Genomic DNA, 25,899 nt, shown 5'->3' on the forward strand with positions numbered 1-25,899 from the left:
CTATTTCCCTTTCTGCTTTTGTGCTGTGCCTTCCAGGCTGTCTCCTGGTTTATTCACCAGGAAAATGAGGTCTCCTGACAAAAGTTTGACAGATGTCTGGCTGCAGCACGGCAGGGAGCAAGGCTGCAGGGATGTCACCACCCTGCACCAGGTCCCTCAGAAGCTGAATTCCTGGAGGTGAAATTCTGCCCTTTTCACAACAAAAAACAGCTCCAGGAGTCTTTGCAGTGTTTCAAGACAGAAGGTCTATCACAGCTGTGAAATTTCTGTAGTTCTGTGAAAAATGGGAATTTTGCTTGAGTTAGGGGTGGGTGACAGCCCCTGAACATCCCTGCTTGCTGTTGGGATGGGGGATGTCTGTCCCCATCACGTCCCCAGCCTGTCTGCCAGTCAGCCCTTCCCTTCTCTGGGCACATAGGTGCCCAAGACATACAAAAGGGAAGCCTGTTGTAAGCACTTGGCAAATAGAGAATTTCTTTAAACCCAGGTCTTTTAAATGCAAATGAAACCTAGTGTTAGCTTCTGGTTCCTTTCAGCAGGAGTAATTGGAACTAAGGTTTTTTACATAGTAGTAATACATGCATCAAATCAATTAAGTGCTAGGAATGCTGTAAACTGCTCTCTAAACCCAAGACACTGAGTCCCAAACAGCAAGAGAAATGGCTGGAAGTGAGAGCTGAAAAACAAGAGAAAGCAACAAGGTACAAATATTTGACATTTATCCTCACTACTCTAGGAAATAACATTATGAGTAGGTTCATAAAGGGTGAAGCCTGTATCCATTTCTATCAATTGGACTTTTAATTTAAGCGTGGGAGTTGTAGTTTAACTGTAAATGCCTATTTTGCTGTAGGAACTGCAGAGCAAACCTCCTGCCCTCTGCTAGCAGGAAGTCACAGTTAGATTTTTCATGATCTTTTCTGCCCTTTCAGATTTGCAAGGCAAATATATCCAAGCATATGTAGAAATACACACTTCAGGTACTCCAGTAATTGGAACTTGCTTGCTGACTCTTGCCCTTTCCATCCATGATCCTTGTTTCTATTAGTTCCTGATCCATTTTTCTAAATTATTTTTCTAAGAATTTCTAAATGTTTTCTGGTAGAATGTGGACCCTGACAGATTTATATTGCACTACTTAGAAAACAAGGCCAGCTTAGAATCTTAGTGTTTAAACTGCTAGGAGATACCAACTTCTTTGGTTGCCTGGTGTTTGCTTGTTTTATAAAGCAGAAACTCTGAATGTTATTTAGGAACCAATAACCCAAATCAAACTTCCATTCTCTTAGATGGGATTTTTGAGGCTCTTCTGAGGTTCATGTGTCCTCCATGCAGTTTTTACAAATGCCTTTTGCTTATGGCTTTTCATTTTTTCTTTCCCCTTTGGCTTGTTTATTTGCAGAAAAAGATGGACAGTCGGGAATACCAGGATGCACAAGGTTTTGCAGCAGATATCCGGTTAATGTTCTCTAATTGTTACAAGTACAATCCTCCAGACCACGAGGTGGTGGCCATGGCCAGGAAGCTCCAGGTAAAGGTGTTGGCAAATTCATCTTCCAGAGCGTTTTTAGTTCAGGTACAAGGTGAGATCCAGGTGTGGATCTGCTCTTGGCACCAACAAGGGAGATTCCTCCAGCCCTTGGAAAGAGCCTCGTGCTCTCTGCAGGACTGTTGTGCTCTTCACATGGCATGGGCCCAATGCCATGTTCAGCTCCTAAAATATTATAATCCTTGGTTTTAAAGTAATTTTGGGGGATTTTCTTGGGCTTTCCAGATGAGCAACCATATTCTGTATATTATTATTTACTTGTAGTGCACAAAGACCCTGCCTCTGATGTATGTGAGACCAGAGCGAGCTGTTTGTGGCCGAGGTTCCTTTGGTCACCAGTTTTCCTCCTTTCCAGGATGTCTTTGAGATGAGGTTTGCAAAAATGCCCGATGAGCCTGCAGAGGCCCCCCCTCCACCTCCCCCAACAGCCCCAGTGGTGAGCAAAAGCACAGAGAGCAGCCACAGCAGCGAGGAGAGCTCCTCAGACTCCGACAGCTCCGACTCCGAGGAGGAGCGGGCGACTCGGCTGGCCGAGCTCCAGGAGCAGGTACTGCACCATCCCAGCTGTGTGTCCTTGCATGAAACAGAGCACAGCACCAGGAATGATGTCCTGAAAAATCCCACCTAGGCTGGCGTGCAGGGAAACATTCCCAGCCTAAGGGGAAAAGCATTCAGCTGTGCAGTCAGTGCATGTTGGATGTAACAGTAATTTTCTTCAAGATGGTTTTTCTCTCAGTGCTGATGCTCTCTCCATCCTTCTGGGATCCCAGAGTATGAGCTGCTTGATTTTTAGCTTTAGGATATACTTACACCTTGGGTTGTGGAGGGAAGGGTTTGTGGAGGCAGCAGTTACCTTGCCTTGATGGTTTTTGCCCTGTTTCCCCCCAGCTGAAAGCCGTCCATGAGCAGCTGGCTGCACTGTCCCAAGCGCCAGTGAACAAACCAAAGAAAAAGAAAGAGAAGAAGGAGAAAGAGAAGAAAAAGAAAGATAAAGAGAAGGAAAAAGAAAAGCACAAAGTCAAAGCTGAGGAGGAGAAGAAACCCAAGGTGGCTCAACCACCAAAACAAGCCCAGCAGAAGAAAGCCCCAGCTAAGAAAGCGAACAGCACAACCACAGCTAACAGGTGAGAGCCAAGGTGCCTTGGGGGGAGAGCCAAGAGCTTCCAGCTCTGCCCCTAATTCCTGGGGAAGCTCAGTAGTTGTTAATTTGCTGCTGAATACTGTTCCCGTTCCCAGACAACTCCAGGGAGTCTTTAACTTGGAGCTGGCAGTGGAACCACTGTGTTTTCACTGTCCAGCTCTTTGAATCCCTGCCTGATTGCTCTCAGATAAGGTTTTGGGGGTTGCCTTTTGTGCAGCCACCAAGAACATGCCATTTCATGGCTGCTCCCCTGCTGCTACTTGGGCTCATTGTCACACTTCACAGGGCTAAAATATAATAGGAACACAACAGCTGATCTCAGGCTGCTGAACTTTTTCAGCACTTGTGGTGCTGTTCCAGCCATCTGACGAGAGCTTCAAAGCCAAGAGCATGGGGATGTTTGTTACGAGGGAGTCAGTGGAAAAAAAAAAAAAAAAGAATTCATTGCTGTGTCCCTATGAATGTTTTCATGCTTGACAACCTCCCCAGGCAGCCCAAGAAAGGAGGCAAACAGGCATCTGCAACCTACGACTCGGATGAGGAGGAGGAAGGGCTGCCCATGACCTACGACGAGAAGCGACAGCTCAGCCTGGACATCAACCGCCTGCCCGGGGAGAAGCTGGGCAGGGTGGTTCACATCATCCAGTCCAGAGAACCTTCCCTCAGAGACTCCAATCCTGACGAGATTGAAATAGATTTTGAAACCTTGAAGCCCACAACGTTACGAGAACTGGAGAGATACGTGAAATCTTGTTTACAGAAAAAACAAAGGAAACCATTTTGTAAGTTCACCTCCCGGAGCTCGTGTTCCCCTCCCCAGCAGCTCTTGGGCTCAGCTGTGGAGTCAGGGCATGTGTATTGAGATTCTCTTATCCACCTCTTGGGTATGTGGTGGCAGGAATTTTTAGAGATTCTTTTCTCCCAAGGAAATGTACAGAAACTTCCTGTTTTTCTCTGTTCTTTCTTCCCATGGTGTCCTGCTGCAGAGACCTGGAGAGCCAATGTGTTCCTCTGCAAGACCTGTGGGATGCCTTTATTACTTACCCAGGCTCTGGAAGGCCCTGTAAAGGTTTCAGTCTCATTGTGTCAGGTGTTACATGCATACATCTGGAAGGATCAGTTTCTTATCCTGAATAGTTTAGCATCTAATTAGGAAGGAAACAAAAAAACGTGGCTGGGATCCAAACCACCAAGGCAATAAATGATTTGCACAAGGTTACCTGGGGATTCTGGGTGTGTCAGAGTTGTGTGTTCACCCCAAAACTGCTCTTGCTGTGTGTCCTGATCACCACATTGGCCTCACCCTCTGCCAGTTCAGAGGGTGAATGTCAATCTGCTGCTGAGTGCGTGGTTCAGTGTGGGACAGACTTTGTGGCTCATCCACAAAACAAATTCCTGCAGCCCCTGGAGAGTTCAGCTCCAGCTGGACAGCAGTAGGATCACTTACCTGAAGTGCTCCTGGCCCTCTTGGTTAAGGGAGTTTTGCTTTTAAGATTATGACACAAAAGCTCCTCCTTGCTCTTGCAGAGCATCTCCATTCCTTCCTCAGGATTTTCAGGAAGGCCTAAGCAGAGCACAGACTTTGACCTTTCTTTTTGCTTTATTTTTCCCCCCCAAATCCTTCACTGTTGGCCTAGCTCAGGAAAGGATTTTCCAGACTTCTTAGGAACAGGAAGCATCCTTCAATTTTGGAACCAGAGCACAGAGTAACACAGATAACCTCAGATATCCACTCTGTGAGCCTGGCATGCCTGAGCCTGGCTGACTCCTGTGCCGAGTGTTCCCTCTTAGGACTGTGCTTTCCAGTTTTCTTTTTTTGTTGTTTTTTTAAATAAAACAGCTCACAGAAATGTAGGTATTTCCTTGCTGGATCAGGCAAAATATCTGGCTCCTGTCTTGTGCTTCCAGTCCTGGCCAACACCTGTGTTCAATTACTCCTCCTTTGGAGGAATGTTTCCTTTCCTTGGCAGTGTGAGTGTTGCTGGTCCTTCTCACCCTTTCCATCCTGATGCAGTTACATTCCTGTTGTCTGCCAGCCTTTGCCTCCGTTGGTTTTTAATTTGCCTTTGTTTGTTTTGTTTTCTATTTAGAGCAACATAAACCACAGTAGATTCTTGCGTGAGGGGATCCGAAGTTTTAATGGCAGATGCTTTACTCCTGACAACCTTTAATGGGACACTTTATTTTACAGGGCAGAAAACCCATGTAACAATTCTGTAATTACAAATCTGTAATTATTGACCATATAACTGGCTGGTAAGTAACCTGTAATGACAAGGTCATTACATGGATATTTCTATCTTCTAAAATACTTTCCAGAAGATCTCTCTTAAAAAAAAAAAATTGCATGTTACAGGATGGTGGTGATTTGATGAGCAAGGCAACTTCTGGTGTTGTCTTCTCTCTGGGATGTGTAGTTGCTGTGTGAGCACTGGATGTTGGCAGTGTCACTGCAGAGTGTGCACACAGATGGACATGCCCTGTAAAATAGTGATGTCCACTCTTTCCCCCTGCATCCCTGCACTTTCAGAAACTCTGCCTTCCTCCCCCACAGCTGCCAGTGGCAAAAAGCAAGCAGCAAAGTCAAAAGAAGAGTTAGCTCAGGAAAAGAAGAAAGAACTAGAAAAACGGTTACAGGACGTCAGTGGGCAGCTAAACAACAACAAGAAGCCTGCAAAGAAAGGTAATGGCTTTGGCTTTGTGGGAAAACAGCCCCCCAAAGTGAACAGACTTTGTCACAGGGTCAAAACCTCTGCCTTGGGTTTGTCTCTGTGACAGGAACCCTCAGGGAGTTCCCACTGAGCTCCTGTGTGGGGCTGCTTTGGCCCCTGGCCAGGTGGGAACTGCTGGGTGGTAAATAGGAGCTGTCTGGGAGGCAATTCCTCCTTCAGAGGGAGGAGGATCTTCCCTCTGTTCACCTGGCCTACAGCCCACATGGGGTTAACAAAATCCCAAACCCCCACATAGCTCAGGATGCTCCAAAAGGTTCCCCTGGTGCAAACAAAGCTTTGACCAGGGGATTTCCTGTGCTCAGAGGTGACACTGCCCCCACAGCAGAGCTCCTCTGTGCATCCCAAATTCCACAGTCACTCCCAGTCCAACTAGCTGTCATGGTTTAAGGTAAATTTGGGAGAAAACTTTGGAAGGGGTTCTTCTAAAAAGTAGATTTAATCAGCTTTTTTTCAAACTGGTTCAGGAAAATGTTTCTTTGGAGAAAAATGGAAAAAACCCATTTATTTAATAAGCAAAGCAATTACTAGTACAAAAAAAAAATGAACATTATTAAACAGTAAAGCTTTTTGCTGCTTTGAAAGAGATGGTAAATTCAGAAAGTCTCTTTTGCGGGCTGTAGCTGGACTCAGTCTCTTATCAGTCTCTTTTGGTGTTGGAAATGCTCAGGCTTGGCTTGGTGGGCTACAGGTGTGAGCTGCAGGTGCTCTTTTGGCTGTTGAGTTTAGAGTAGGTTTAAACAGGTCTAGAGAAAAATAAAAACTACAGTTTAGAGAGTTTCTCTGCCCAGCTAGCTAAAAAGTAACTAAAAGCAAAGGAGAGCTCTGTCCTGCTGTCTGTCTGTCTGCAGACAGCACAGTCCAGCAGCAGGAATGTGGAGGAGTGAGTGCAGGGTCTGATAACAAACTCCAGGCTGCTTTTCTCTCCTCCTTTGCTCTCAGAACCAGCCTGAAAGGTGCCAAACTGATAATCCAGAGATGTAAAAGAGTAGAGAGAACACAAAGAGACCAGCTGGGCATAGCAGCATCCTTCAGGCAGCCCAGGGCAGCAGCGTGGGTCCAGCTGGGCACCGAGGGAGGGCAGCCCTTGTGTGTTTGAGTTCTGTAACCCCATCCCTGTTCCCGCAGAGAAATCCGGCTCCACTCCCTCCGGAGGCCCCTCCCGGCTCAGCAGCAGCTCCTCCTCCGAGTCGGGGAGCAGCAGCTCCAGCGGCTCCAGCTCGGACAGCAGCGACTCGGAATGAGCTGGGACACTGGGACACACCCCCCAAACGGACACCCCCTGCTGCCCCTGCTCTGCAGTGTCCCCTCCCCTCCTTCCCCCTGCTCTCGGGCCACGGTGGTCAGGTTTTATCCCCTCTCTCTTTTCTCTGACTTATTTTTATTTTATTTTTTAACTCAGTGTTACAAAAGGTATTTTCCTTTTTTTTTTTTTTTTTTTTTTTTGGGGTGGGGGGGGAGGGAGGGGGCTCTCTTTTAATAGGTCAAAGATCTTTGAGTGTGTGTGTGTGACTAGACTTTATGACAAATAGTTCCCTTTGCATAAAGTCTCTAAAATTTACATTTATCTGGAGAAAATTGGTCGAAAATGGAAGAACTTTGAGCTCTTAGCAGGAGATAAATAGAAAATTCTGCAAGGTTTGTAGAACATTTCCCTCCCAGCCCTTCCCTCTCCCCAGAATATTCTCTTTTAATAAGACTGCCTGGCTCACACAAGGTAAAAACCATCTTTTTTTAAAGAAATCTCTGTAAAATGGTACTGTATCTGAAAGATGTTAGCTTTTGAACTAGTTGGTGTATTTGTTATTAGCACTAGTATTCTTAATCTCCAAGTCTACAGTGTGATGAAAATGTCAGATGCTATCATCTTTTTACATAAAAACAACAAAAAAAACCTCCAAAAAAATTCTCATGTACTGTGGATTGCTAACATGCTTTTTTTTTAATCTTGGTAGAGGCATAGGCACCTGTTCAGGAAGGTCCTGAAGCATGAATTTAACTTTTAAGCACACAAGTTGGTTGCATTTCTTGGTTTTCCACTCAAAAGCTTCACTTTTCCTGGGGTTTCATTGGGAAGAAGGGAGCCAGGGACACACTGGAGTTTCTTGGGAATGTTATTTTTACCATTAAATAGATCATTTCCAGGAAATGGGACGCTCTCTATGAAAGTTTTCATGGGATTGACAGGAGGTTTTTTTTGGCTGGAAGTTGTCAGCTGGATCCTGGAGTGATCCCTGCAGTGACCAGGACAAGTCATGTGCCCATTACTGGGCACATCTTGGGCATTTTCTCCATGACCAACACCTCAGACTGGGCTTAAAATAAAGCAGCACTTGAGCTCCAGCTGAGGCTGAGCTGGCAGGGGAAGTGGAGAGGGATTTTGTGTGTGTTTGGCCTTTTTGCTTTTGAGTTTGCTTTGGTTTTCTCCCTTCTCCTCATCGTTCTGGTAGGGAGCTCCTAGAAAGGGGGAGGCTCCTCCTGTGTCAGGCAGGGTTCAAGTTCCAGGCACTGAAATGTTTTATTACCTCAATCAAAAGAAGAAAGAAGGGAGGGAGAAGAAAAAAAAAAAAAAGCTGATTTTTTTAAAGCTTGGGTTTGTTTTTTTAGTCCAGCGTTGCTGCAATCCAGCCTGGTTTCAGTGTCCCTAATTTCATGTATATACCATGACTTTATTTATTAAACATCATTGGTCGTGTAAAATAGAATAAAATCCAACAAAAGCAAAGCTGGGGTTCTGCAGGCCAGCAGACAGGAAGAATTTAATGAGGTTTGAACCAGATTAAAAAAAAAAAACCAAAACAACAACAACAAAGCAAATAAAAATCCACAACTTCATTTAAATACCTTGGACTTTCTACCTTCAGGTGCTACAGTCCAGTCTCTCGTGTGTCTGGTGCTCTTGTCATGTTTGGTGTGTTCATTTTTAGATATTTTTTTTTCCTCCTCTTTTCACCCCAGCCCCCTTTTTTCCTGTTTTGTACAGATTTTGGAGACATACACTTCAATACAATTTTATTTTCTCAGCGGTCGTTTTTCCTCCCCTTTTTTTTGTTTGTTTTGGTAGAACAATGGGGGTTTTATCCTTTTCTAATCCAATTTTAGGAAAACACCAATTCCATAATTCCATCCAGTTTGAAATCTGAGGGGCAGAAGTTTTATTATAAATTTTTTTTATTGTAAAGAAAAAAAAAATACAGAATTTAAGAGAAACTTCTGCCTTTCCCTCTCCAGCACCAGCCCCTAAAACTGCCTCTCCCCTGTGGGGTAGCCCTAAAATTCAGCTTCTGTGCTCTCCCAGTGGTGCAAATTGCTCCAGATTTTATTTTCCCTGCAGGTGAGTGGTCCTGGAGGCCCCTCAAGGCCAGCCCAGATTTCCTTTCACAGCAATTGAAAGAAAAATGTTCAGATTTTTCCTGAAATTCATTATTTTTCTTTTAACAACGGAGTTCCACCTTTTATTCATGATTTTTCTTTTCCATTAACAATGAAGTTCAGTTCTGATTTTATTTTTTTTTTATAAGTTCTGCCCTTACAAAACCTTCCCCCAGCCAGATCCCTGCTAATATATTTTCAGAATTTACTCTGAGGAAATGTAATATTCACCTAATGAAGAGCTTGGGTTTCCTTTTAACGGGGTTGGGTTTCACCTGTGTTTCTCCTGTTGCCTGCGACTTGAATGATCAAAACCAAGGAATATTTTAAGGAATAATTGCAACCAATTCACTGCCATGGCTTTTGGATAAACAAACTCCCCAGTTTTCCCTTCCTGGGACCTTTTCCTGCGTGCTTGACCCTGAGCTCTGGTGGGGAGGACAAAGCGGAGGCGACAGCATCGCTGCCACAGCAAAACCTGGGAATTCCAGCTCTGGCACCGTCCTGTGCCATCAGGAAGAGCCCCTGGGACACACAGACATCCCTCAAGGGGCTGCCCCACCAGAATGAGCTGGGAAAGCTGGAGCCAGAGGGTTGAGAAGCAGGTGTGAGGTGATGGGAGAAGGTGTCGGCTGAGGCTGGCTCGGCGCTGCAGGAGGATCCCTGCTGGAGCTGGAGAACCCTCCCAGCCTGGGCCTTCCAGGAAAACAAAAACCTGCCAAGGCCACCACGGAGTGGGAACAATCTGCTGCACATCTCTGATCCACCAGCTGCAACTTGGGCTTCCACTGACAGGGAAACTGTGCACGGAAAGTGAGGTGTTCCCAAGAGAACGGAGCAAGGAGAAATCCACTTCGGCATGACTGGGGGAAGGGTTTGGTGACTCCTCCCTTCCAAATGCTGTCCTTCCACTTCTCCATCCCCAGCTTGTTTGTAGTGCTCTTTATCCCCACCGTGTCCGTGGGGGTGCCTCTTGTACATCCTGAGTTCCTCCAGGAAAGAAAAGATGTTTCCAGTCCAGAGTAAGTAGCAGCAGTCCTAAATGAGTTGGGAACTGAAGCAACAGAGCATTTATTTAACTGGGTTTTATTGCATGACACGTCAGTCCAGATGTCACAAAATAACTTGGAAATGATCAAACAACGTTTGAAGGACATTTTTAAACTTAAGAATAAAAAAAAAAAAAAAAAAAGAAAAAAAAATTAAAATTTTTATGGTAGAATTTTTCTTGAATGAACAAAGTTTAACTTTGTTTTCCAGGGGAAACTTCACTGAAATCAGTATGATTTCATATGTATGCATACACACAGAGTTTTATTGAAACTGCTTTTTTCGGACTGATTCCTGTTTTGACAAAATATCTGACCAGACCTTTCTCAATCAACCAGCATTACTGCACCTTTTAAAAAACTTTGTGAACCTTTTCTCTGATTGTAAACTCAGCCTGTCTCGTGGCTCAGTGGGACCAGAGGGAGATCCCCATCCAGCGAGCGAAGGAGTCTCTCAGCTCTCTGCACACCAAATGTGTCATCCACACAACAAAACCATTGCAGTTTTTGTGCTGAACCTCGCCTGCCCCCAGGCTCTGGGAGTGTGGGAGTGATGTTTCAGGGCTGTGTCACTGCTGGCAGGGTGGTGACCCCCAAACACACACAAATGTCATTTCTGTGTGTGGAAATCCACAGCTGAGTTCCCCCTGAGCTCTCTTCCCTCTTCTCTGTGTGGTAGAAGCAGACTGCAGTTACCTAATCTAGTTCTTTCTCTGCTTTGGGGACTTTTAGAGCAGTTTTTAATTTTGGTTTTTTCCTTGTTTTGAAAGGAATGATGTTTCTTTCTTAAGCTGGGGTTGGAGCTGAGGGGAAGGGATCGGGGCATGACAAAGACAAACCACAACCTTTTTAGTACTGGATTTTAAATGTTCAGTCTCTTCTCAACCCTGAGCAGTTACCACTAGGGCTAACTGTGGGCAGGCTCTGCATCAGTAAAGAGAAATTTAGGATTCCTTACACAGCAGCATTATCTTGCTTGAGCTGCATTTTGTAAAGAAAATGGTATTTGCATATCTTTTTAAAATGTCATTTTTAAAAATTAAATTAAACCACCAGCTAGGATTTGACACAGGCCACTTAGAACACAGCCCTGATACTGGCATAACCAATCCAGAAAGATTTGTTGTTGTATTTTTTGTTTTGTTATTTTGGGGTTTTTTTAATATTTAAAAATAAAAAAGAAATTGTTACTTTTCTGTATGATGTGCATGCAAATTTACCGTAACTCTTTTTCTTAAAACTTTTTAGTGCCATTTCTAGTATATTCCTGTAAATGTCAGTTATTGAAAAGAAATGAGTCAATGTAAGTAGTTTAGCTTGTTTATTGCAAATTGCTGGCCTCAAACAAAACAGAATTAAAAAAAAGAGTTAGAAAGTAATCTTTGATGTTACTGGTAATCATGGACCCTGGTCCTGGGGCATTCGTTTTGTTTTCATAATAAAAAGAAAAATTGTTTGGTGTGTGCAGTTTGATCCCATCTTTTCCCCTCTCCTGATCTTTTCCAGGTGTGGCACTCAAACGTGGACTGGGCAGTGCCAGGAGCCAAACCCCAGGGTGTTGAATCCTGGTGCCACGAGTCCTGGAGGAATTTGGGAGTTGGTTTGGGGAGTGTCAGAGTGGGGCAGCTCTGGGGTGTCTGAATCATAGCTGAGTGTGATTTTACCTGCAGTAAAACTGCTTTAAATCCCCTTTTTTTGGTGAGGGAAACTCAGCTGTTCCCATGTCCCAGGGCAGCCAAGGAAGGGCTTGAGCTCTTCCCAGCATCCTACAGTCTGCAGGGTCCTAAATTCTGTGAGAATTGCTCCTGATTGAGGTAAGTGGGGCTGAAGGGAGATCAGATTGCCCCCAGGTTTGCTGCTGGCTTCTTGGAAGCCACCAGGAGCTGCAGGAAGCAGAGGGACTTTGTCACCTGCTGAGTGAGCTCAGGGTGCCCTGGCAGGCACAGCTTGGGCAGGGGGGCCTGGAGCAGCTGTGCCAGTGCCAGCAGAGTCCTGGCATTGCTGTGTGGGGGCCAGGAGCTATTTTGGTCACCAGAGAGGGCTGGGGTTGGTTTTGCTGTTGGCTTTGTGTTAGCACAGCCAGGCTGCCCCAGGGTTAATCTTTCTCTAAGCCCGTTCCTGCTCGCTGCCCCTCCAAGGCTTCAGCAAAGCTGTTCCACTCTGCTCCTGCAGCAGTGACACTCCCAGGGCTGTTTGTCCATCCTGGCCCCCAAACAGTCTCCTGTGAGGCAGGGCAGGATGTTTCTGAGGCATTTGCAGGTGAGTTATTTGTGGGGGCAGCAAGCAGAGCTGTTTCTTCAGGCTGGGAGGAGGTTGAGGACACACAGGACACAAAGTTCAACTCTCATTGCTCCTGCCTTAAATCCTGGGGCTGCCAGAGGGACATTGAGGGGCTGGAGTGAGTCCAGAGAAGGGACCAGAGCTGGAGAAGGCTCTGGAAAGTCTCTCCTGTGAGGGGCAGCTGAGAGGGCTCAGCCTGGGAGGCTCCCCTTGCTCTCCACAGCTGCCTAAACCAAGGTTGTGAGGAGGGGTCTGGTCACTGCCAGGACAAGAGGGAACAGCCTCAGCTGCATCAGGGGAGGTTCAGGTTGGACAGCAGGAGCAATTCCTTGGAGGAAAGGGTGCTCAGGCCTTGGCAGGGGCTGCCCAGGCAGGTTTGGAGTCCCCAAACCTGGTCTGGATGTGGCACTCAGGGCTGGGGACAAGGTGGGGATCAGGTACAGGCTGGATGTGACAAACCCTGAGGTCTTTTCCATAATAATTCCCTCATTCAGTGTGACTTCCAGAGTTTTCCTTATCCTGAAGGTGCTGCTGGCCTTGGGAAGCTGGAGGAGCCTCCCCTGCAGCTCCCAGTCCAGTGGTGTGGCTTGGGAACCTCACCAGTAACTGAGGGAATTCCTCCCTCCCAAAAGGGAATGCCAAAAGCTGTCACCTGTGTTAGAGCTGTGGACATGCAGGGGAAAAACAGCCACTCACAAAGCTGCATTCAAATCATTTTAATGCACTTTATCCAAGAGGCTACAACAGTGTTTGAAACAAGTGCATCACCAGCACACAGCTGGCTCACAGAACAGCCACAGCAGCCACTCCACAGCCCTGCTGTGACCAGTGACACACAGAAATGGAAAACTACAGTCACATTCACAGAGATGGAAGGACAACTCATCCTCTTCTTCCTGCACTGTCACATCCAGCCTCCATCCTGGAAGAATTTATGCACATTCTTACGGGTTTAGTCTTGTTCTGTAAAATAACTGAATTTTGGTTTACCAGCCACGTTAACAAAGAGAGACTGATTATACCCAAAATAAGCATCTTCCTTACTGAAATTAAAAAAGAAAATAAGTGTTGGATTTCTTTTTCTATAAGAAAAGAAAACGAACAGCTGGTTTGGGGGATGTGCTGTTCCTTAAACTCCCAGAGTTCACGTGCTCCCCAGGGCTGGCCTGGAACCCACCTCTCTCTCCTGCTTCTCCAGGTGAATCCACCTGCAGTTCCCAGGGGAGCTCTGGGCCCTGCCTGTTGGAGGAAATAATCTCCTGTTCACTCAGCCAGGACCTGGAGGCCCAGGTGGGTCACACATCCCTGGCACTGCTCCCCCGGCACCCTGCCGAGCCTCGCTGGGTTTGTGAATCTCATTGCACTCCATGAAAACTCCATGAAAATTCACTGGGCTGTTTCTCCTCCAGAGCTAGTCCTGACCAAAGCAAGAGGGTTATTTGTGTGCAGAGCAATGCACAGGCCTGCAAAGCAGCGAGGTTTAAATCTATGAGCACACACACACACACACACACAAGGTATCAAACACCAGCACATGCAGAAATAGTGCTTTTAAAAAAACAACGAGCTGCCTATTGTTTGCAGTGCTATGGAGCAAACCTCTATGATTTCACTCTAGAACAGGTGTGTCCTGCTCAGTACATCGAGTTCAGCAAGGTGGAGTGAATGTGTGTTTGTTGTAGCATTTCACCCACACGGGAGAGGTGGAAGAGATCCTTCATTGTATTAAAAAAAAAAAAAATCTATAAATAAAATAAAGTGCTTGAAAAAAAACGCAAAGGAGGTTTTAGATAAATAGAACAGAAGTAATGACTGTGCCTAATAATAGGCAGGTAAATAATCCATCCTGAAGCTGACATCAAATGCTGATTTGCCTGGAGCTAAGCCTGTGCCCAGGCACTGCTGGGTGGCACACATGGCCTAGGCAGGACAGAAAGGGCAGAACCCTGAAGAATTTCCATGCTGAACCCTGGGTATGTAATTCCCACCCCTGCAAGTGGTAGTTCTGTTTTTAACAAAGATTCAGGTGCTTGCTGGGCTGAGTTTCTCAGCGTGGTCTTGCCTTGAGCAAGTCAGGATTCAGCAGAAACTTGAACCTGAAAGCAGCAGCCTCTGTGCCCGAGCAGGGCAGTGCTTCTCCCTCCTAAAATCCTCCAGTTAATTGTAACAATCCCAGACACAACTTTTAAAATACATGCACCAAACCTACAATCCAACCTGAACTAGAAGTCAAACCCTTCCAAGCTACTGCATGCATTAAAACTTGAATGCAAAGCAAACTCCAGTGGCCTCTGTCCTTCTGCAGCCCCTCTCTGGGCTGTGCAGGAGCTTCCTCGTGGCCCTTGGGACCTGTGGGTATTTACAGGGGTTTCCTGCTGTTGCTTTCCTGGGCCTGTCCCTCCCTTTCAGGTGGTTCCCTGGGGGATCTGTATGAAAGGAGTCAGCTCCCCTGACTCCAGAGCTCCTGTTATTTGCACGATCCCACCCTGTGGGATCAGAGAGGGCCCTTGGCTTTGCATGAAACTCCAGCACACCTTTCCTACCAGGTGTTTTGAAGGCTTGGGTTAAATTCTCAACACGTTCTCTCCCTGTTCCCACAATAAACCACTCCATTTCCCAGCTGGAAGAGACCACTTCAGGGCAGCAATTAAAGACACACAGGGCAAACAGAACAATTAATGGCCAGATGGTTTTGGAGATGAACTTCTTAAAACCACAGCCTTGATGGGAACAGATCTGTGCTCACTCTGTCCCACCAGCATTCCCAGAGCTCGGGAAATGCTCCAGGACTGGCCAGTAAGGGTGGCTGGGGACGGTGCCCAGGTGCCAGCGGGTGTTTCTCAGGGCACACGAGCCACTTGGAAGCAACACATGGTCCAGCACAGCCCCTGCCAAGATGCTGGGCAGCAACAGGCTGGAGAGCTCCCCAGCAAGGCTGGGTTTGCTGCACACACTCAGTGACATGCAGAATGGGAGTCCATAAACAGCAAAACCAAACAGAAACAATCCAACTTCAGCCTTCCTGCAACGCTGCTTCCTGCTCAGGGCTGTGAGAGGGTGGTGCACACCCACCTCCCCCGGCTCTGCTTCCTCTCCACGTGTGGATTCCTCGGAGGAATTACATAATAGCACAGAACTTGGACTGGCCCGTGTCCCTGGAGACATCCAGCTTGTTTTTGTCCCGCACCAGGATGGCCTCGTTGCCGTACTGCGAGTACCACATGCTCCTGCTGCGGCTCAGGTAGGTGTTGGGGGGAGCCGACTCCAGCTTCTGCTGCTGCTGCTGCCAGATGAGCAGGGAGGTGTCCCTGTACCTCAGGCGGGCGTAGCCCTCGGACAAGGCTTTCTCGGGCAGGGGCACCCTCCCGTTCATCACCGGGTCACTCATCTGCCCCAGGAGAGCTCCACCTGCAGGAGCTCCTTCCCAACAGCTCCGAAATAATCCCCGGTGGGTCTGTCCAGGCTGATGGCTGCTGCCTGCAGCTCAAGGGAGAACATCCCAGGGCACGGCTCTCGGCATGCAGGAGCTGCTGGCACCGCTCAGGAGAAGGAGCAAGGCCCTAAAATCCCAGCAGGCAGCTTGGCCTTGCTTAAAACCCACTCCAGGGCTTCTGAGAGCTCACCCAGCGCTGCTACTGCCGCGTGTCCCATGCTGGGAAGGGCCCACGCGTGCTCTTCGTGGACAGTCCATGCAGCCCCTCCATAGGCGCAGCAGCCAGGCAGGGCAGGCCAGGCGGGCCCGAAGGAGCCGAATTCGCTGGAGAACGGGTCCCGAAGCTGTCCGAGGTCAGAGCCCGGAGGTCAGCGGTGCCCAGGCCCGCGCTCGGCCTCTCCCCGCGGATGGACGGCAGCCCGCACGTCACGTGCCCAGGGATGCAGGAGAAGATGCTCGGCCCCGCTTGTGGTACCCGAGCTGGGGAGGAGGAGGGGGGGTGGCCCGGCACCCCCGGACGGCACCTGCGAGGCACAGAGGGTCACCGCACGGGCTGACACCGGGGATCCCCGCCCTACCAGCCTCCCTTTCCGTGCCCCGCATCTCCCGCCCGCCCCCAGACCCTTCCAGCGGCCCCGCGCACCGCACGGCCGCGTCCCGCACCCCCCGGCCCTGCCCGCTCCGAGCCGCGGGTCCCGCACCGCCCTTCCCGGGCCGCCCCCCGAGGGTCCCCCACGCCCCCCGGCCCCTGCCCCGGCCCCACCGTGCTGCGCTGCCCGGCCCGGCCCGGCTCCGCTCCCCGGCGGAGGCTCCGCCCGCCGTGATGCGCTCGGGAGGAGCCACGGCCGGGGCGGGGGCACCGGGGAGGGCCCGGGGGTGGCACGGCCCGAGGGGGGCGTGGGGAGGGCGGAGGGTACCCGGTGGGGGGGTATTGGGAGCCCCACTTTGGATGCGGGGGGCCGGAGATGGCAGTGGGGTACCCCGAGCTGGGTTTGTGGGTCCGGGGATGGCAGTGGGGTACCCCAAGGTGGGTTTGTGGGTCCGGGGATGGCAGTGGGGTACCCTAAGACGGGTGTGTGGGTCCGGGGATGGCTGTGTGGCTCCCCAAGGGAGGTTTGTGGGTCCAGGGATGGCAGTGATGGCAGCGAAGCCCCCCCAGCGGGTGTGAGAGTCCCAGGGGTGTCACCCCACTCTGGATGTGCAATATTGTAAAGGGACACCCAGTCCAGCATGTGCTGAGCCCATACTGGGAGCACTGGGGCTGAACTGGGGGAGTCCTCCCAAGTGCTGTCCGTGGGGTTTCCAGCCCACTCTCCTTTCTGGTGGGTGCTGGGAAGGTGCAGGCACCCTTTGTATCCCTTGGGGCTCCCCAGTGAGGGGTGAGGACAGGGTGGGACACCCCTGTGTGCTGCCAGCCTCATGCCACTGTCACCGAGGGCTGAGTGGGAAAGGAGCAGCCCCTCCTTGAGCTCCTCCCTCTGCCCCGGCACCTCTCCCTCTCCCGCCTGCCCCTGGCCAGCACAGCACGAAATATGTTTTGAAGAGAGCTGCAGGGCTTATTCTTTTCCTGATGATGCTAAATTTAAGCTCTCAATCTTCTTATCTGCTGGGAAGGCAGCGCCATCTAATCTCCTGCGAAGGGCCCGGTGCATTCACCCGAGCAGAGCTACTCCAGAGCTACTCCAGAGCTACTCCTGGTTGTTCCTCTCAGCCTTCAGGGACACAAACAAGAGGCTGTGGTTTGCTTCCGTCACAGGGAAGGCATGCTGCAATTCCCTGTTCCCAGGAGATCTAGGCCAAACACAAAGAGAGAAGCAAAGAAAAAAAAAAAAAAAAAGGAATGACCACACTATTTATATGTTTATTATCAGAAATATCCTGACTCTGCTGCTTAGTCTGCTTCCTGCTAGTGCAGGGAAGCCAGCCCTTGTGGAAGCTGCAGAAAAAGGTGGGAAATCCTTTAGTGGACAAGATTTAGGGGGTTTTTAAGGCTCTCTTGTTGTCTGTGAAATTCCTGGCTCTGTTATCACCAAACTAACAGAGGTTGGTAAGGGGGTGGGTGCACTGTGAGAGGGGCAAGGAGGAGGATTGGAACCTGCCACCCACTGCTGTGAGTCCCTGGGGTCAGGACCCTTCCCAACAAACCGTGGAGGCAGCAGCAGGAGCAGGGGAATGGCTGAGGTGAAACCCAGGTGCTGCTCAGTCTGTGGTTTGTTCCTCTCCTCCTTCCTCCGAGGAAATTCTGCTTTGCTGTCCCTGAGCTGCCTCTGCTGTGCCGTGCCTGCAGTGAGGGGCTGGGCTCTTTTCCCCCTGCCCAGCTCCCAGGGCTGTAAACACTCCAGGTCTGGCTGATTTGGGTGGGAAACCTGTTGGGGTGGAGGATTCTTTCTTAGTGAGGGTGTCCCAGCAGTGCTGGGAGCTGTTAACTGCTGCTTGCTGGCATTCAGCCCAGCTGGGGCATCCCAAAATGAGCCTATTCCACAGGGAAAGGCCCAGGGAAGTGCCAGCTCCACCTGCTTGGTGCCTGGGCTCAGAATCCTTTACCAGTGGAGTTGCACTCAGGCTAAACAAAGAGCACCTGAGCTGAGTGCTCAGGTACAAGAGGAGAATCCAGCTCATCCCTCCTGCCCTGCGTGGAGCTGTGCCAGGTTAATTTTCCTGCTCCTTTCCGTGGTGACAGGCTGTCACCTCCAGGGGCAGCTCCAGGAGGTGGCTCCTGCAGGAAGGCATTAGCAGGAGGAAAATTGCAGGGGCTGGGGCAGGTGCACCTTGTCTGGGCAGGTAGATCAGGTGTGTGATGAGCCAGCCAGAGGATTATTGTCTGTACCCAGCAGCTGAAGGCTTTGGTGGCCCTGTGGTTTCCCCCCTGGCTGATAATGCAGCAGTGGGGTTTGCCGAGCTGGGGCTTGCACAGCTTTCCTAAAATAGTCGGTGACAGGAGATGACAAAGTCGGAGGGTGTGCTGCAAATGGCACGTAGGCTGTGTGACAGCTGCCGTGCCAGCAGCCGGGCCGGCTCCTGCTCTGGGGACCCTGGCTCCAGCTGGAGACACGGCCCCTGGCACCAGCCGGGCTCCGGGACAGGCTGCTGCACGCCTGGACTAATCCAGAAGGTGGCAATGGCAATCCACAGACACCGCCTGCCTGCGGAAAGAGGGTTTCCTGTTGGCCTGGATCTGGTGATGAAGGGATATTTTCAGAGGGGCTGCACTGTGGCTGCTGTAGAGAACTCTGGAGTGACCCCAACATTGCAGAAAATACACCTTTCTTGGAAATGTGGCCACGTCCCGGGTGTTTTGGGGCTGATTTGTAAGGTAAGGTGTCCTCATACATGTTAGTGCACTTATCCTTCTTCCTTTCTCCTTTCCTTTCCTTTCCTTTCTTCCTTTCCTTCCTTTCTTTCCTTCTCCTTTCCTTTCCTTTTTCCTTCCTTTCCTTCCTTCCTTTCCTTCTTTCCTTTCCTTTCTTTCCTTCTTTCCCCTTCCTTCCTTTCCTTTCCTTTCTTTCCTTTCCTTCCTTCCTTCCTTCTTTCTTCCTTCCTCTCTCCTTCCTCCCTTCTCCCTTCTCCTGCCCTCCCTTCCCTTCCCTTCCCTCCTTCCCTTCCTTCCCTCCCTTCCCTTCCTTCCCTTCCCTCCCTTCCCTTTCCCTTTCCCTTTCCCTCCCTTCCCTTCCCTTTCCCTTCCCTTCCCTCGCAAGACTGGGATGTCCCCAACGAGCTCTGTGACATTCCCAAAGTGCCACCACTTCACCAGCCAGGTCCCCCTCCCATTCCCTGTGCGTTGGGGACCCAGCTATGGGGAGGGGGCTGCCTGCCAGGCTCCTGTCGGTACACACGGAGACATTTGGGGTGAAAAAGCACAGAAAAAGCACAGAAAAAGCACAACGCTCCCTCTGGCAGCATCTTCACCCAGCCACCTCTGGGGCTGCTCAAACAAAAGCCCAAGGAGCAAAATCTGAGCGGAGAGAAGCTCCAGCAGAGGGTGGTGTCAGCCTCTGCCCTGGCTGTCTGTCATTCCCTGGCTGTCTGTCATTCCCTGGCTGTCTGTCATTCCCTGGCTGTCATTCCCATCAGTGCCAACAGGCAGGAGGAGATGGGAGCACCAACTCCAGCACAAAATCCAACCTCTTCAATTTATTCCAGCTCCCTTTTAGGTCCACATTAAAACCAGCACCTGGGTCCTCTCCACACCCCCCATCCTCTTGCAGGACGGTTTGTACAACCTGGAGCTCACAGCTCACCAGCGTGTGCTGGCTTCAAGCTCCTCCTGAGCCTGGCTGCACAGGTTTTGGTTGTTTTCATTTTTGCTGCTCTCAGAAACACCTCTGCCCTCAGCCTTCGGGTTGTCAGAGGTAGGCGAGGAGCGTGCTTGCTCCAACACCTCCCACGCAGAGCCTGGCTCTGCAGCTGCAGGGATTGCTCCCAAGTGTCCAGGGGCCAAGAATGCTTTTTATTACTCAGGGAAAAAGCTAAGCTGTGGCTCGCAGCTTTAATTATGCACATACAATCAACTCCTCTGTTGTCATCTACCTACAGACCTGACCTCACACGGCAGGCTGGGTCTGAGTCAACCAAAATTATCCCTGGCACGACTCCACTGCCTTCAGTAGCCTCGTGATCCCTGCCCATGGGTGCTGTTGGAGGGCAGAAACGGTCCGTGAAGAGCGAAAAGATCAAGAAAATCATTCTGAGAAAGCACCTCCTCGGGGTATGGGGAGTGTGGGCTGAGATCTGGATACTCCCAGGGCAGGGTGCAGCTCTGATGGTGAGACTGGAGCGTGTGGATGCTGCTCCCTCTGCTCACACCCTGCCCTGGCCCGGGGGCACAGCCAGGCTGAGCTCTGGACAGCCAGCACCTCGGCATGGAAGATTTTCTTACAAAAAAACCCCAAACTTTCCTTGGAATATGAAACAATTGTTTTCTGTCGGTCGGAGAGATCCTCCTTCCTAGATGGAAAAGGAAGGATCATGGCTGTGGAGTTGCTGTTTCTCCTTTATCTCCGCTTGGCTCCATTTGGAAGAGATTAGTGTTGCATTTGTTTGACATCCAGGTTAATAGCTTCCCTTCGTCCCAGTCCCGGCTTCCGGTTCTGCCTATCTGGAAAGCCGGGCTGGAAATTAATCGGCAAACTCTGGGGAGAGGATCTCGGAAGAAAACTCAGAACAGATTTGAAAAGAGGGTGTTCTAAGCCGCGCTGATTTGGAAGGAAGCCACCGGTGAAAATCAGAGATTTTTCAAGAGTTTGCTGCCAAGGAGTTAATGCCTGAGAGTCGAGGTTTTTAATAAATACGCTGGTAATTAATTATAGGAGTTGTCCTCCCGTTTGAAAGTCAAGGAACACGATGCCTTGTTTGGGTTAAACATCTCCCCTGCAGTATTTGCAACCCAAACACGGGATGACGAGTGGGAGCGAGCGCTCAGACAAAGCGGGGTCTGTGCGAGCGTGTGCGGCCCGGGGAGGCGGGGGGGGGGGCCGGCACCGCTCCTGGCCCAGGACCGGGGGAACCGGGGGAGCCCCGGCACCGCTCCTGCCCTGCCCCAGGACCGGAGGAACTGGGGGGTCCGGCACCGCTCCTGGCCCAGAACCGGGGGAACAACCGGGGGAGCCCCGGCACCGCTCCTGGCCCAGGACCGGGGGGGCTCCGGCACCGCTCCTGGCCCAGGACCGGGGGGGCTCCGGCACCGCTCCTGGCCCAGGACCGGGGGGGCTCCGGCACCGCTCCTGCCCCAGGACCGGCGGGGCTCCGGCACCGCTCCTGCCCCAGGACCGGGGGAGCTCCGGCACCGCTCCTGCCGCTGCCCCAGCCCTGGGGGGACCCCGGGGAGGGGGGACCCCACAAAATGCGGTGGCGGCTGCGCCAGCGGGGACAGCGAAGCAGCGCCGGGGCTGTGGGCGGATTTCCCGGAACAGGGAGAGGAGCGGGAGGGAGGGAGGGGGGGGAGAGAAAAAAAAAAACCAACAAAACACCAAAAAGCAGAGAAAATAAAAAATAGGGTAAAAAAGGGAAAAATATTAGGGGGAAAAAACCAGGCTGCGAACCACAGCGTCGCCAAAGCCCCTCCGCCCCCGCTGGCAGCCCGGGCTCCCGCAGACAAAGGGGCGGCAGGGCGGGCCGGGGGCGGGCCGGGGGCTGCTCCGCTGCCCGGGGCGGGGAGAGGAGCGCTCGCCCCCTCGGCGGTGCCCGCCCGGCTCGGCCGTGCAGCTGGGGACCCTCAGCAGGGCAAGTTTCCACAGGGCACCGCCACGGAGTTGCGCGGGGGGCGGCCCCGCCGTGCCCGCCCGCCCCTCTGTCTGTCCGTCCGTCCGTCCGTCCATCCGCCGCTTTGTTCCTGGAGGATGCGGCGCGCCTAACCCCGGCCCAGGCGGTGGGGCCGCAGCGGGGGCAGGGGCAGCCCTCCGCCGGAAAAGTCCGCGCCGCCCTCCTTCCTCCTCCTCCTCCTCCTCCTCCTCCTCCTCCTCCTCCTCCTCCTCCTCCTCCTCCCGCTCGCAGCCCCGGCGCGGAGCGATGCTCTCGGGGCCGGCGGGCGGCGATGGAGCGGGGCGGTAGCGCGGAGCCGCCGAGCACCGCGGCCCCTCGGGCGGCTGCCCGCGGCCCCTGAGCGCCGGCAGGAGGAGGAGGAGGAGGAAGAGGAAGGCCGGGGGAGCCAGCAGAGCGCGGCCATGGAGGAGTGGCGGCAGTGCGGCCGCTGGCTCATCGACTGCAAAGTTTTGCCCCCGAACCACCGGGTGGTCTGGCCCTCGGCCGTGGTGTTCGACCTGGCTCAGGCGCTGCGGGACGGGGTGCTGCTGTGCCAGCTGCTGCACAACCTGTCCCCCGGCTCCATCGACCTCAAGGACATCAACTTCAGGCCGCAGATGTCCCAGGTAGGAGGGGAGCGCTGGATGGAGGGGGTGGCTGGGTGGGGAACCCCCGGGAGCGCCTGAATCCCTGCGTGCGGCTGCTGCTCTGCTCAACTTGGTGGGATGGGATGGGATGAGATGGGGTGGGATGGGTGGGAGACTGTCTTTTCACCCTCTCGGATGAATTGCGGCCGAGAAATTCGGATAAAAAGGGAGGCTGCGTCCTCTAGAAATTTGAGAGACCCTAAGGGAATGCCCCATAGCCTCTCCCTTTATTCGAATAAAGTAAAAGGACTCCTCTGTCTTCTTTTTGGACATAAACCTCTGCTGTTTGTGGATTAATTTTCCTAGCACCCGGCAGCCTCTCCCAGGCTTTATCCCCCCCGGTTTCTCGCCGGTCCAGCGCCCGCACGGGAAAGGCTCCGGGGCGGGGAGAGAGCAGCCCGGGCAGGAGGGAAACATCCCCTCGTGTTTACAGCCATGGCGAAACAAAAGCAAATAACAGGGCTGCGAGGAGGAGGAGGAGGAGATGGGATTATTGGGGGTTTTCATGGAGGCGCTGGTTCGTCTGGGATGTGCGGGAGGAGCGGGCGCCGGGACGAAAGTTTGGCTGGGAAGACTCAAAGCAAAATAAATGAATAAATTTATGAAAACACACCAAGCTCTGGCGCTCTGCGAGCCTGCCCCGAGCCCGGCCGGGCAGGGAGCGAGGTCAGAGCAGTGCCCGAGCCCCGGAGCTGCATCCCCGCAGCGGGAGGGGATGGGGGGCTCAGGTCAGGGACCCCAATTCCAGCCTTGCCCTGTCCATCGTGGCTTTTCCCTTTGGTTCCTTTAAAAGGGCTCCATCCTTGGAAGTGTTTCCAGTTCCTGGTTGGTTTGGTGGAAGGAGGCTTAAACAAACGGGGAAAAAAAAATAAAAAAGGAAAAGAAAAAAAGAAGTAAAATCAGCTCGGCTCAGGTTGTTTTGTGTCAGAGCTGCGCTGGTGTTTTTGCAAGCCGAGCTCAGGTATTTGCATGGGAATCGGGAAGTGAAATCGATTAGAACAAACGAAATGGGGCTTTGTGCCCTGCCCGCCGGCAGCCCCTGCGTTGACAAGTTCATTTCAGAGCGTCGGCTTTTATTTTTGAACAACAGGTTCTAAGCGGTGAAATCTGAAGGGAAACTTTCTGTCTGTAACTTCGCTGAAGCCTTCAAGGATAAATAAACCTCCAGTGCCCACACGAGCTCAGTTCCTGCGCTGTGAGAGTGAATCCCTCTCCCTTTTTCCGCTGGAGTTTCCCCCCAGGGCGATGTTTTTTTCCACTTTGTCCCCTTTACCCAGCAGGACACAACCACGTGTGGCTGCTGTGGCTGAGGACAGCCAGGAGCTCCCAAATTTGGAGCCCCTCTTTGTGGGGAGAGCAAAGAGCGATTTGCTGTGAGGATCCTGCCAAGCACCGGGATGGGAATCCCCGGCCCGGCGGTGGAACCAGCCCTCAGTAAATAAAAACACGTCCCGATGCCTCTTCCCGGGGTGGAACAATGCTGGGAGATTTCCTCTTGGCTCTCCAGGCTCTGAACTGATCAAACTGTTTTCCGCTCGGGCTGATGTTTCCAAATATAAACTGCGGGGCTGGAGCTTTCCTACAAGGTGCTGGGAATGGCACGCTGTGTTTTGGGGCTTTTTTAGGGAAATGCTGTAGTCCCACAAGGCTGATTTTGGTGTGGCAGTCGCCCTGTGGGGAGTTCAGGCTGGGTTTAAAGATGTGGCACTTGGGGACGCGGTTTGGTGGCAGATTTTTGGCAGGGCTGGGTTATGGGTTGGGCTGGATCTTGGAGGGCTTTTCCAGCCTGGGCTCTGGTTCTGTGGGAGCTGTGACCTGGGGTGGATTGCAGAGGAGGCTCCTGCTGTCCCTGCCCAGGTGGAGGGCAGAATTCCCAGCCCTGCAAGTTCATAAAATTGCTTTCTGCTTATCCCAGCTGGCTGCTCTCACAGCAGCCACAGTACCATGCACTCTGGTACAGACCCACCAGAAAATCACATTTTATTCACAGCTGTGTGAGGGGACTGATGGGGGTGGGTTTGGTGGCCCTGTCTCTGAAAATGAGGTCATTAGAGGGGACCAGCCCAGAGCTGAGCCCACAGGACCTGCAGAGCATCACCTGCTCTGGTGAGGCTCAGCTGCTGCCTCAGCCAGGGTGGGACCCAAACCACTCTGGAGTCACCCTTTCTAGCTGATGTGTTTGGTAATTCCTGGCTTTGGGAATTTGGGTGGTTAAAGGCACTTTCTGCTGCCCTGGGGTGATGGGGAGGAAGGGGCTGAGCCCAACCACAGAGGGACAAACCCCCCTGGGATGCCCCAGCCCTGCTGTGCCTCTGGGGGAGCAGCTCAGGGTCTCCAGGCCAAATTTCAGAGGAATTGTGTAGGAACCCATCCTTGTCACCCAGCTGTGGTGTGCTCAGCCACAGGGCAGAGTGCACTGAGGAGCTTCAGAGGCTGTTTTGATGGTAAATGCACATTTTGCCTGGCTGGCTGGACTGGCTGACCAGCTGTCTGCCTCGCTAGAGAGCTCATTTTGTTATTAATCAGCTAAAATGCCAGGGGACAAGACACTTGTGCTAGACTTGAAACAGCCAGTAAGACTCTGTCATCCACCTTTCCCTCTGAATTAAGTGAGGTGTGCAGGTGTGCAGTGAAAAACAGATTTTTGCCCCAGGTGAGCAGCGTTTCAAAGGCCAGAGGTGAAATCACATCCCTGCACAGAGACACTTTAACACCCAGGCACTTGTGTGTTATTTTTTTTAAAATCCTTTTCTGTGCTGATTTGTTTTTCCTTGCAGCTGTTGGAGGTGTGCTGCCAGGTGAGGCTGGAATGTTGGCAGCACAGGGAGGCTGCAGGGACTGCTGCTCCTGCTCTGGAGACAGGGACTGGTGTCCCCTGTCCTCCTAAAATGTCCTCAGCCTCATAAAACCTCCCTGTGCTTGTGCAGCAGACAGGCCAGACCCAGCAGTAGGGGATTATTAAGCATAATCCATGATGATTAATTAAATAAATGAGGCAAATCACCCCGTTAGTTGCAGTCTGAAGTTTGCTTTGTTTCCATGCTCAGTCCCAGAGACCCCAAATCTGTTTGGTGGTGCCTGGGAGGATGGGATGACCCAAAGAACTTCCAGAGTGGCCAACAAAATAAACAGGAAAAACAATCTTGAGTCCCAGCTCTCTTCTGAGAGTCACTGGACGTGAGGCCAGCTTGGATGGAGTGAAACTTCATTCCTGCTCTTTGCTTCTCTGTTGCTGGAGAGCTGGGAAGGGGCACCAGGGTGATTGCCCTCATTGATCCCTCTGGCTGTTCCTGTGCTTGGATTTCTGGGGGAGTCACTCAGGGAGGTTTTCCAGCCAGCTGGGAGAGCCTGGTGCAGAGGATGTTGGAATTTGCAGGTGGGAGCAGAGGCAGGAGCCCTGTGCTTTGCATTCCCTGCCCCAAAACCCCACTCCTCTCCCCATTCCCCTTCCTAATTCCAGCC

At 51.6% G+C, this 25,899-nt stretch overlaps 3 protein-coding genes across 6 annotated transcripts in view; 2 read left to right on the forward strand and 1 right to left on the reverse strand.

Moving 5' to 3' along the window:
• The window catches only part of BRD3 (bromodomain containing 3), a 36,594-nt gene extending 25,295 nt beyond the window's left edge, over positions 1 to 11,299 (forward strand). For all 3 annotated transcript variants that reach the window (XM_030231149.2, XM_050981154.1, XM_050981153.1), the window contains 6 exons: positions 1,403 to 1,531; positions 1,905 to 2,096; positions 2,438 to 2,673; positions 3,180 to 3,472; positions 5,245 to 5,373; positions 6,548 to 11,299. In XM_030231149.2, coding sequence (XP_030087009.2) covers positions 1,403 to 1,531; positions 1,905 to 2,096; positions 2,438 to 2,673; positions 3,180 to 3,472; positions 5,245 to 5,373; positions 6,548 to 6,663 — 1,095 coding nt within the window. In that variant the 3' untranslated portion in view covers positions 6,664 to 11,299. The remainder of the gene's footprint in view (positions 1 to 1,402; positions 1,532 to 1,904; positions 2,097 to 2,437; positions 2,674 to 3,179; positions 3,473 to 5,244; positions 5,374 to 6,547) is intronic.
• A 1,522-nt stretch (positions 11,300 to 12,821) lies between these two features.
• Positions 12,822 to 16,366, reverse strand: BRD3OS (BRD3 opposite strand). The gene is made up of 2 exons (XM_030231155.2): positions 16,317 to 16,366; positions 12,822 to 16,077 (listed from the first exon to the last, which is right to left on the reverse strand). The coding sequence occupies exon 2, from the start codon at positions 15,506 to 15,508 to the stop codon at positions 15,239 to 15,241; it is 270 nt and encodes an 89-aa protein (XP_030087015.1). The 5' UTR covers positions 15,509 to 16,077; positions 16,317 to 16,366; the 3' UTR covers positions 12,822 to 15,238.
• A 5,713-nt stretch (positions 16,367 to 22,079) lies between these two features.
• Positions 22,080 to 25,899, forward strand: part of VAV2 (vav guanine nucleotide exchange factor 2) — a 110,219-nt gene continuing 106,399 nt past the window's right edge. For both annotated transcript variants that reach the window (XM_050981152.1, XM_030230146.2), the window contains exon 1: positions 22,080 to 22,416. In XM_050981152.1, the coding sequence (XP_050837109.1) occupies positions 22,213 to 22,416 (204 nt within the window). In that variant the 5' untranslated portion in view covers positions 22,080 to 22,212. The remainder of the gene's footprint in view (positions 22,417 to 25,899) is intronic.

Source organism: Serinus canaria, chromosome 17 (assembly GCF_022539315.1).
Source record: "Serinus canaria isolate serCan28SL12 chromosome 17, serCan2020, whole genome shotgun sequence".
NCBI lineage: Eukaryota > Metazoa > Chordata > Aves > Passeriformes > Fringillidae > Serinus > Serinus canaria.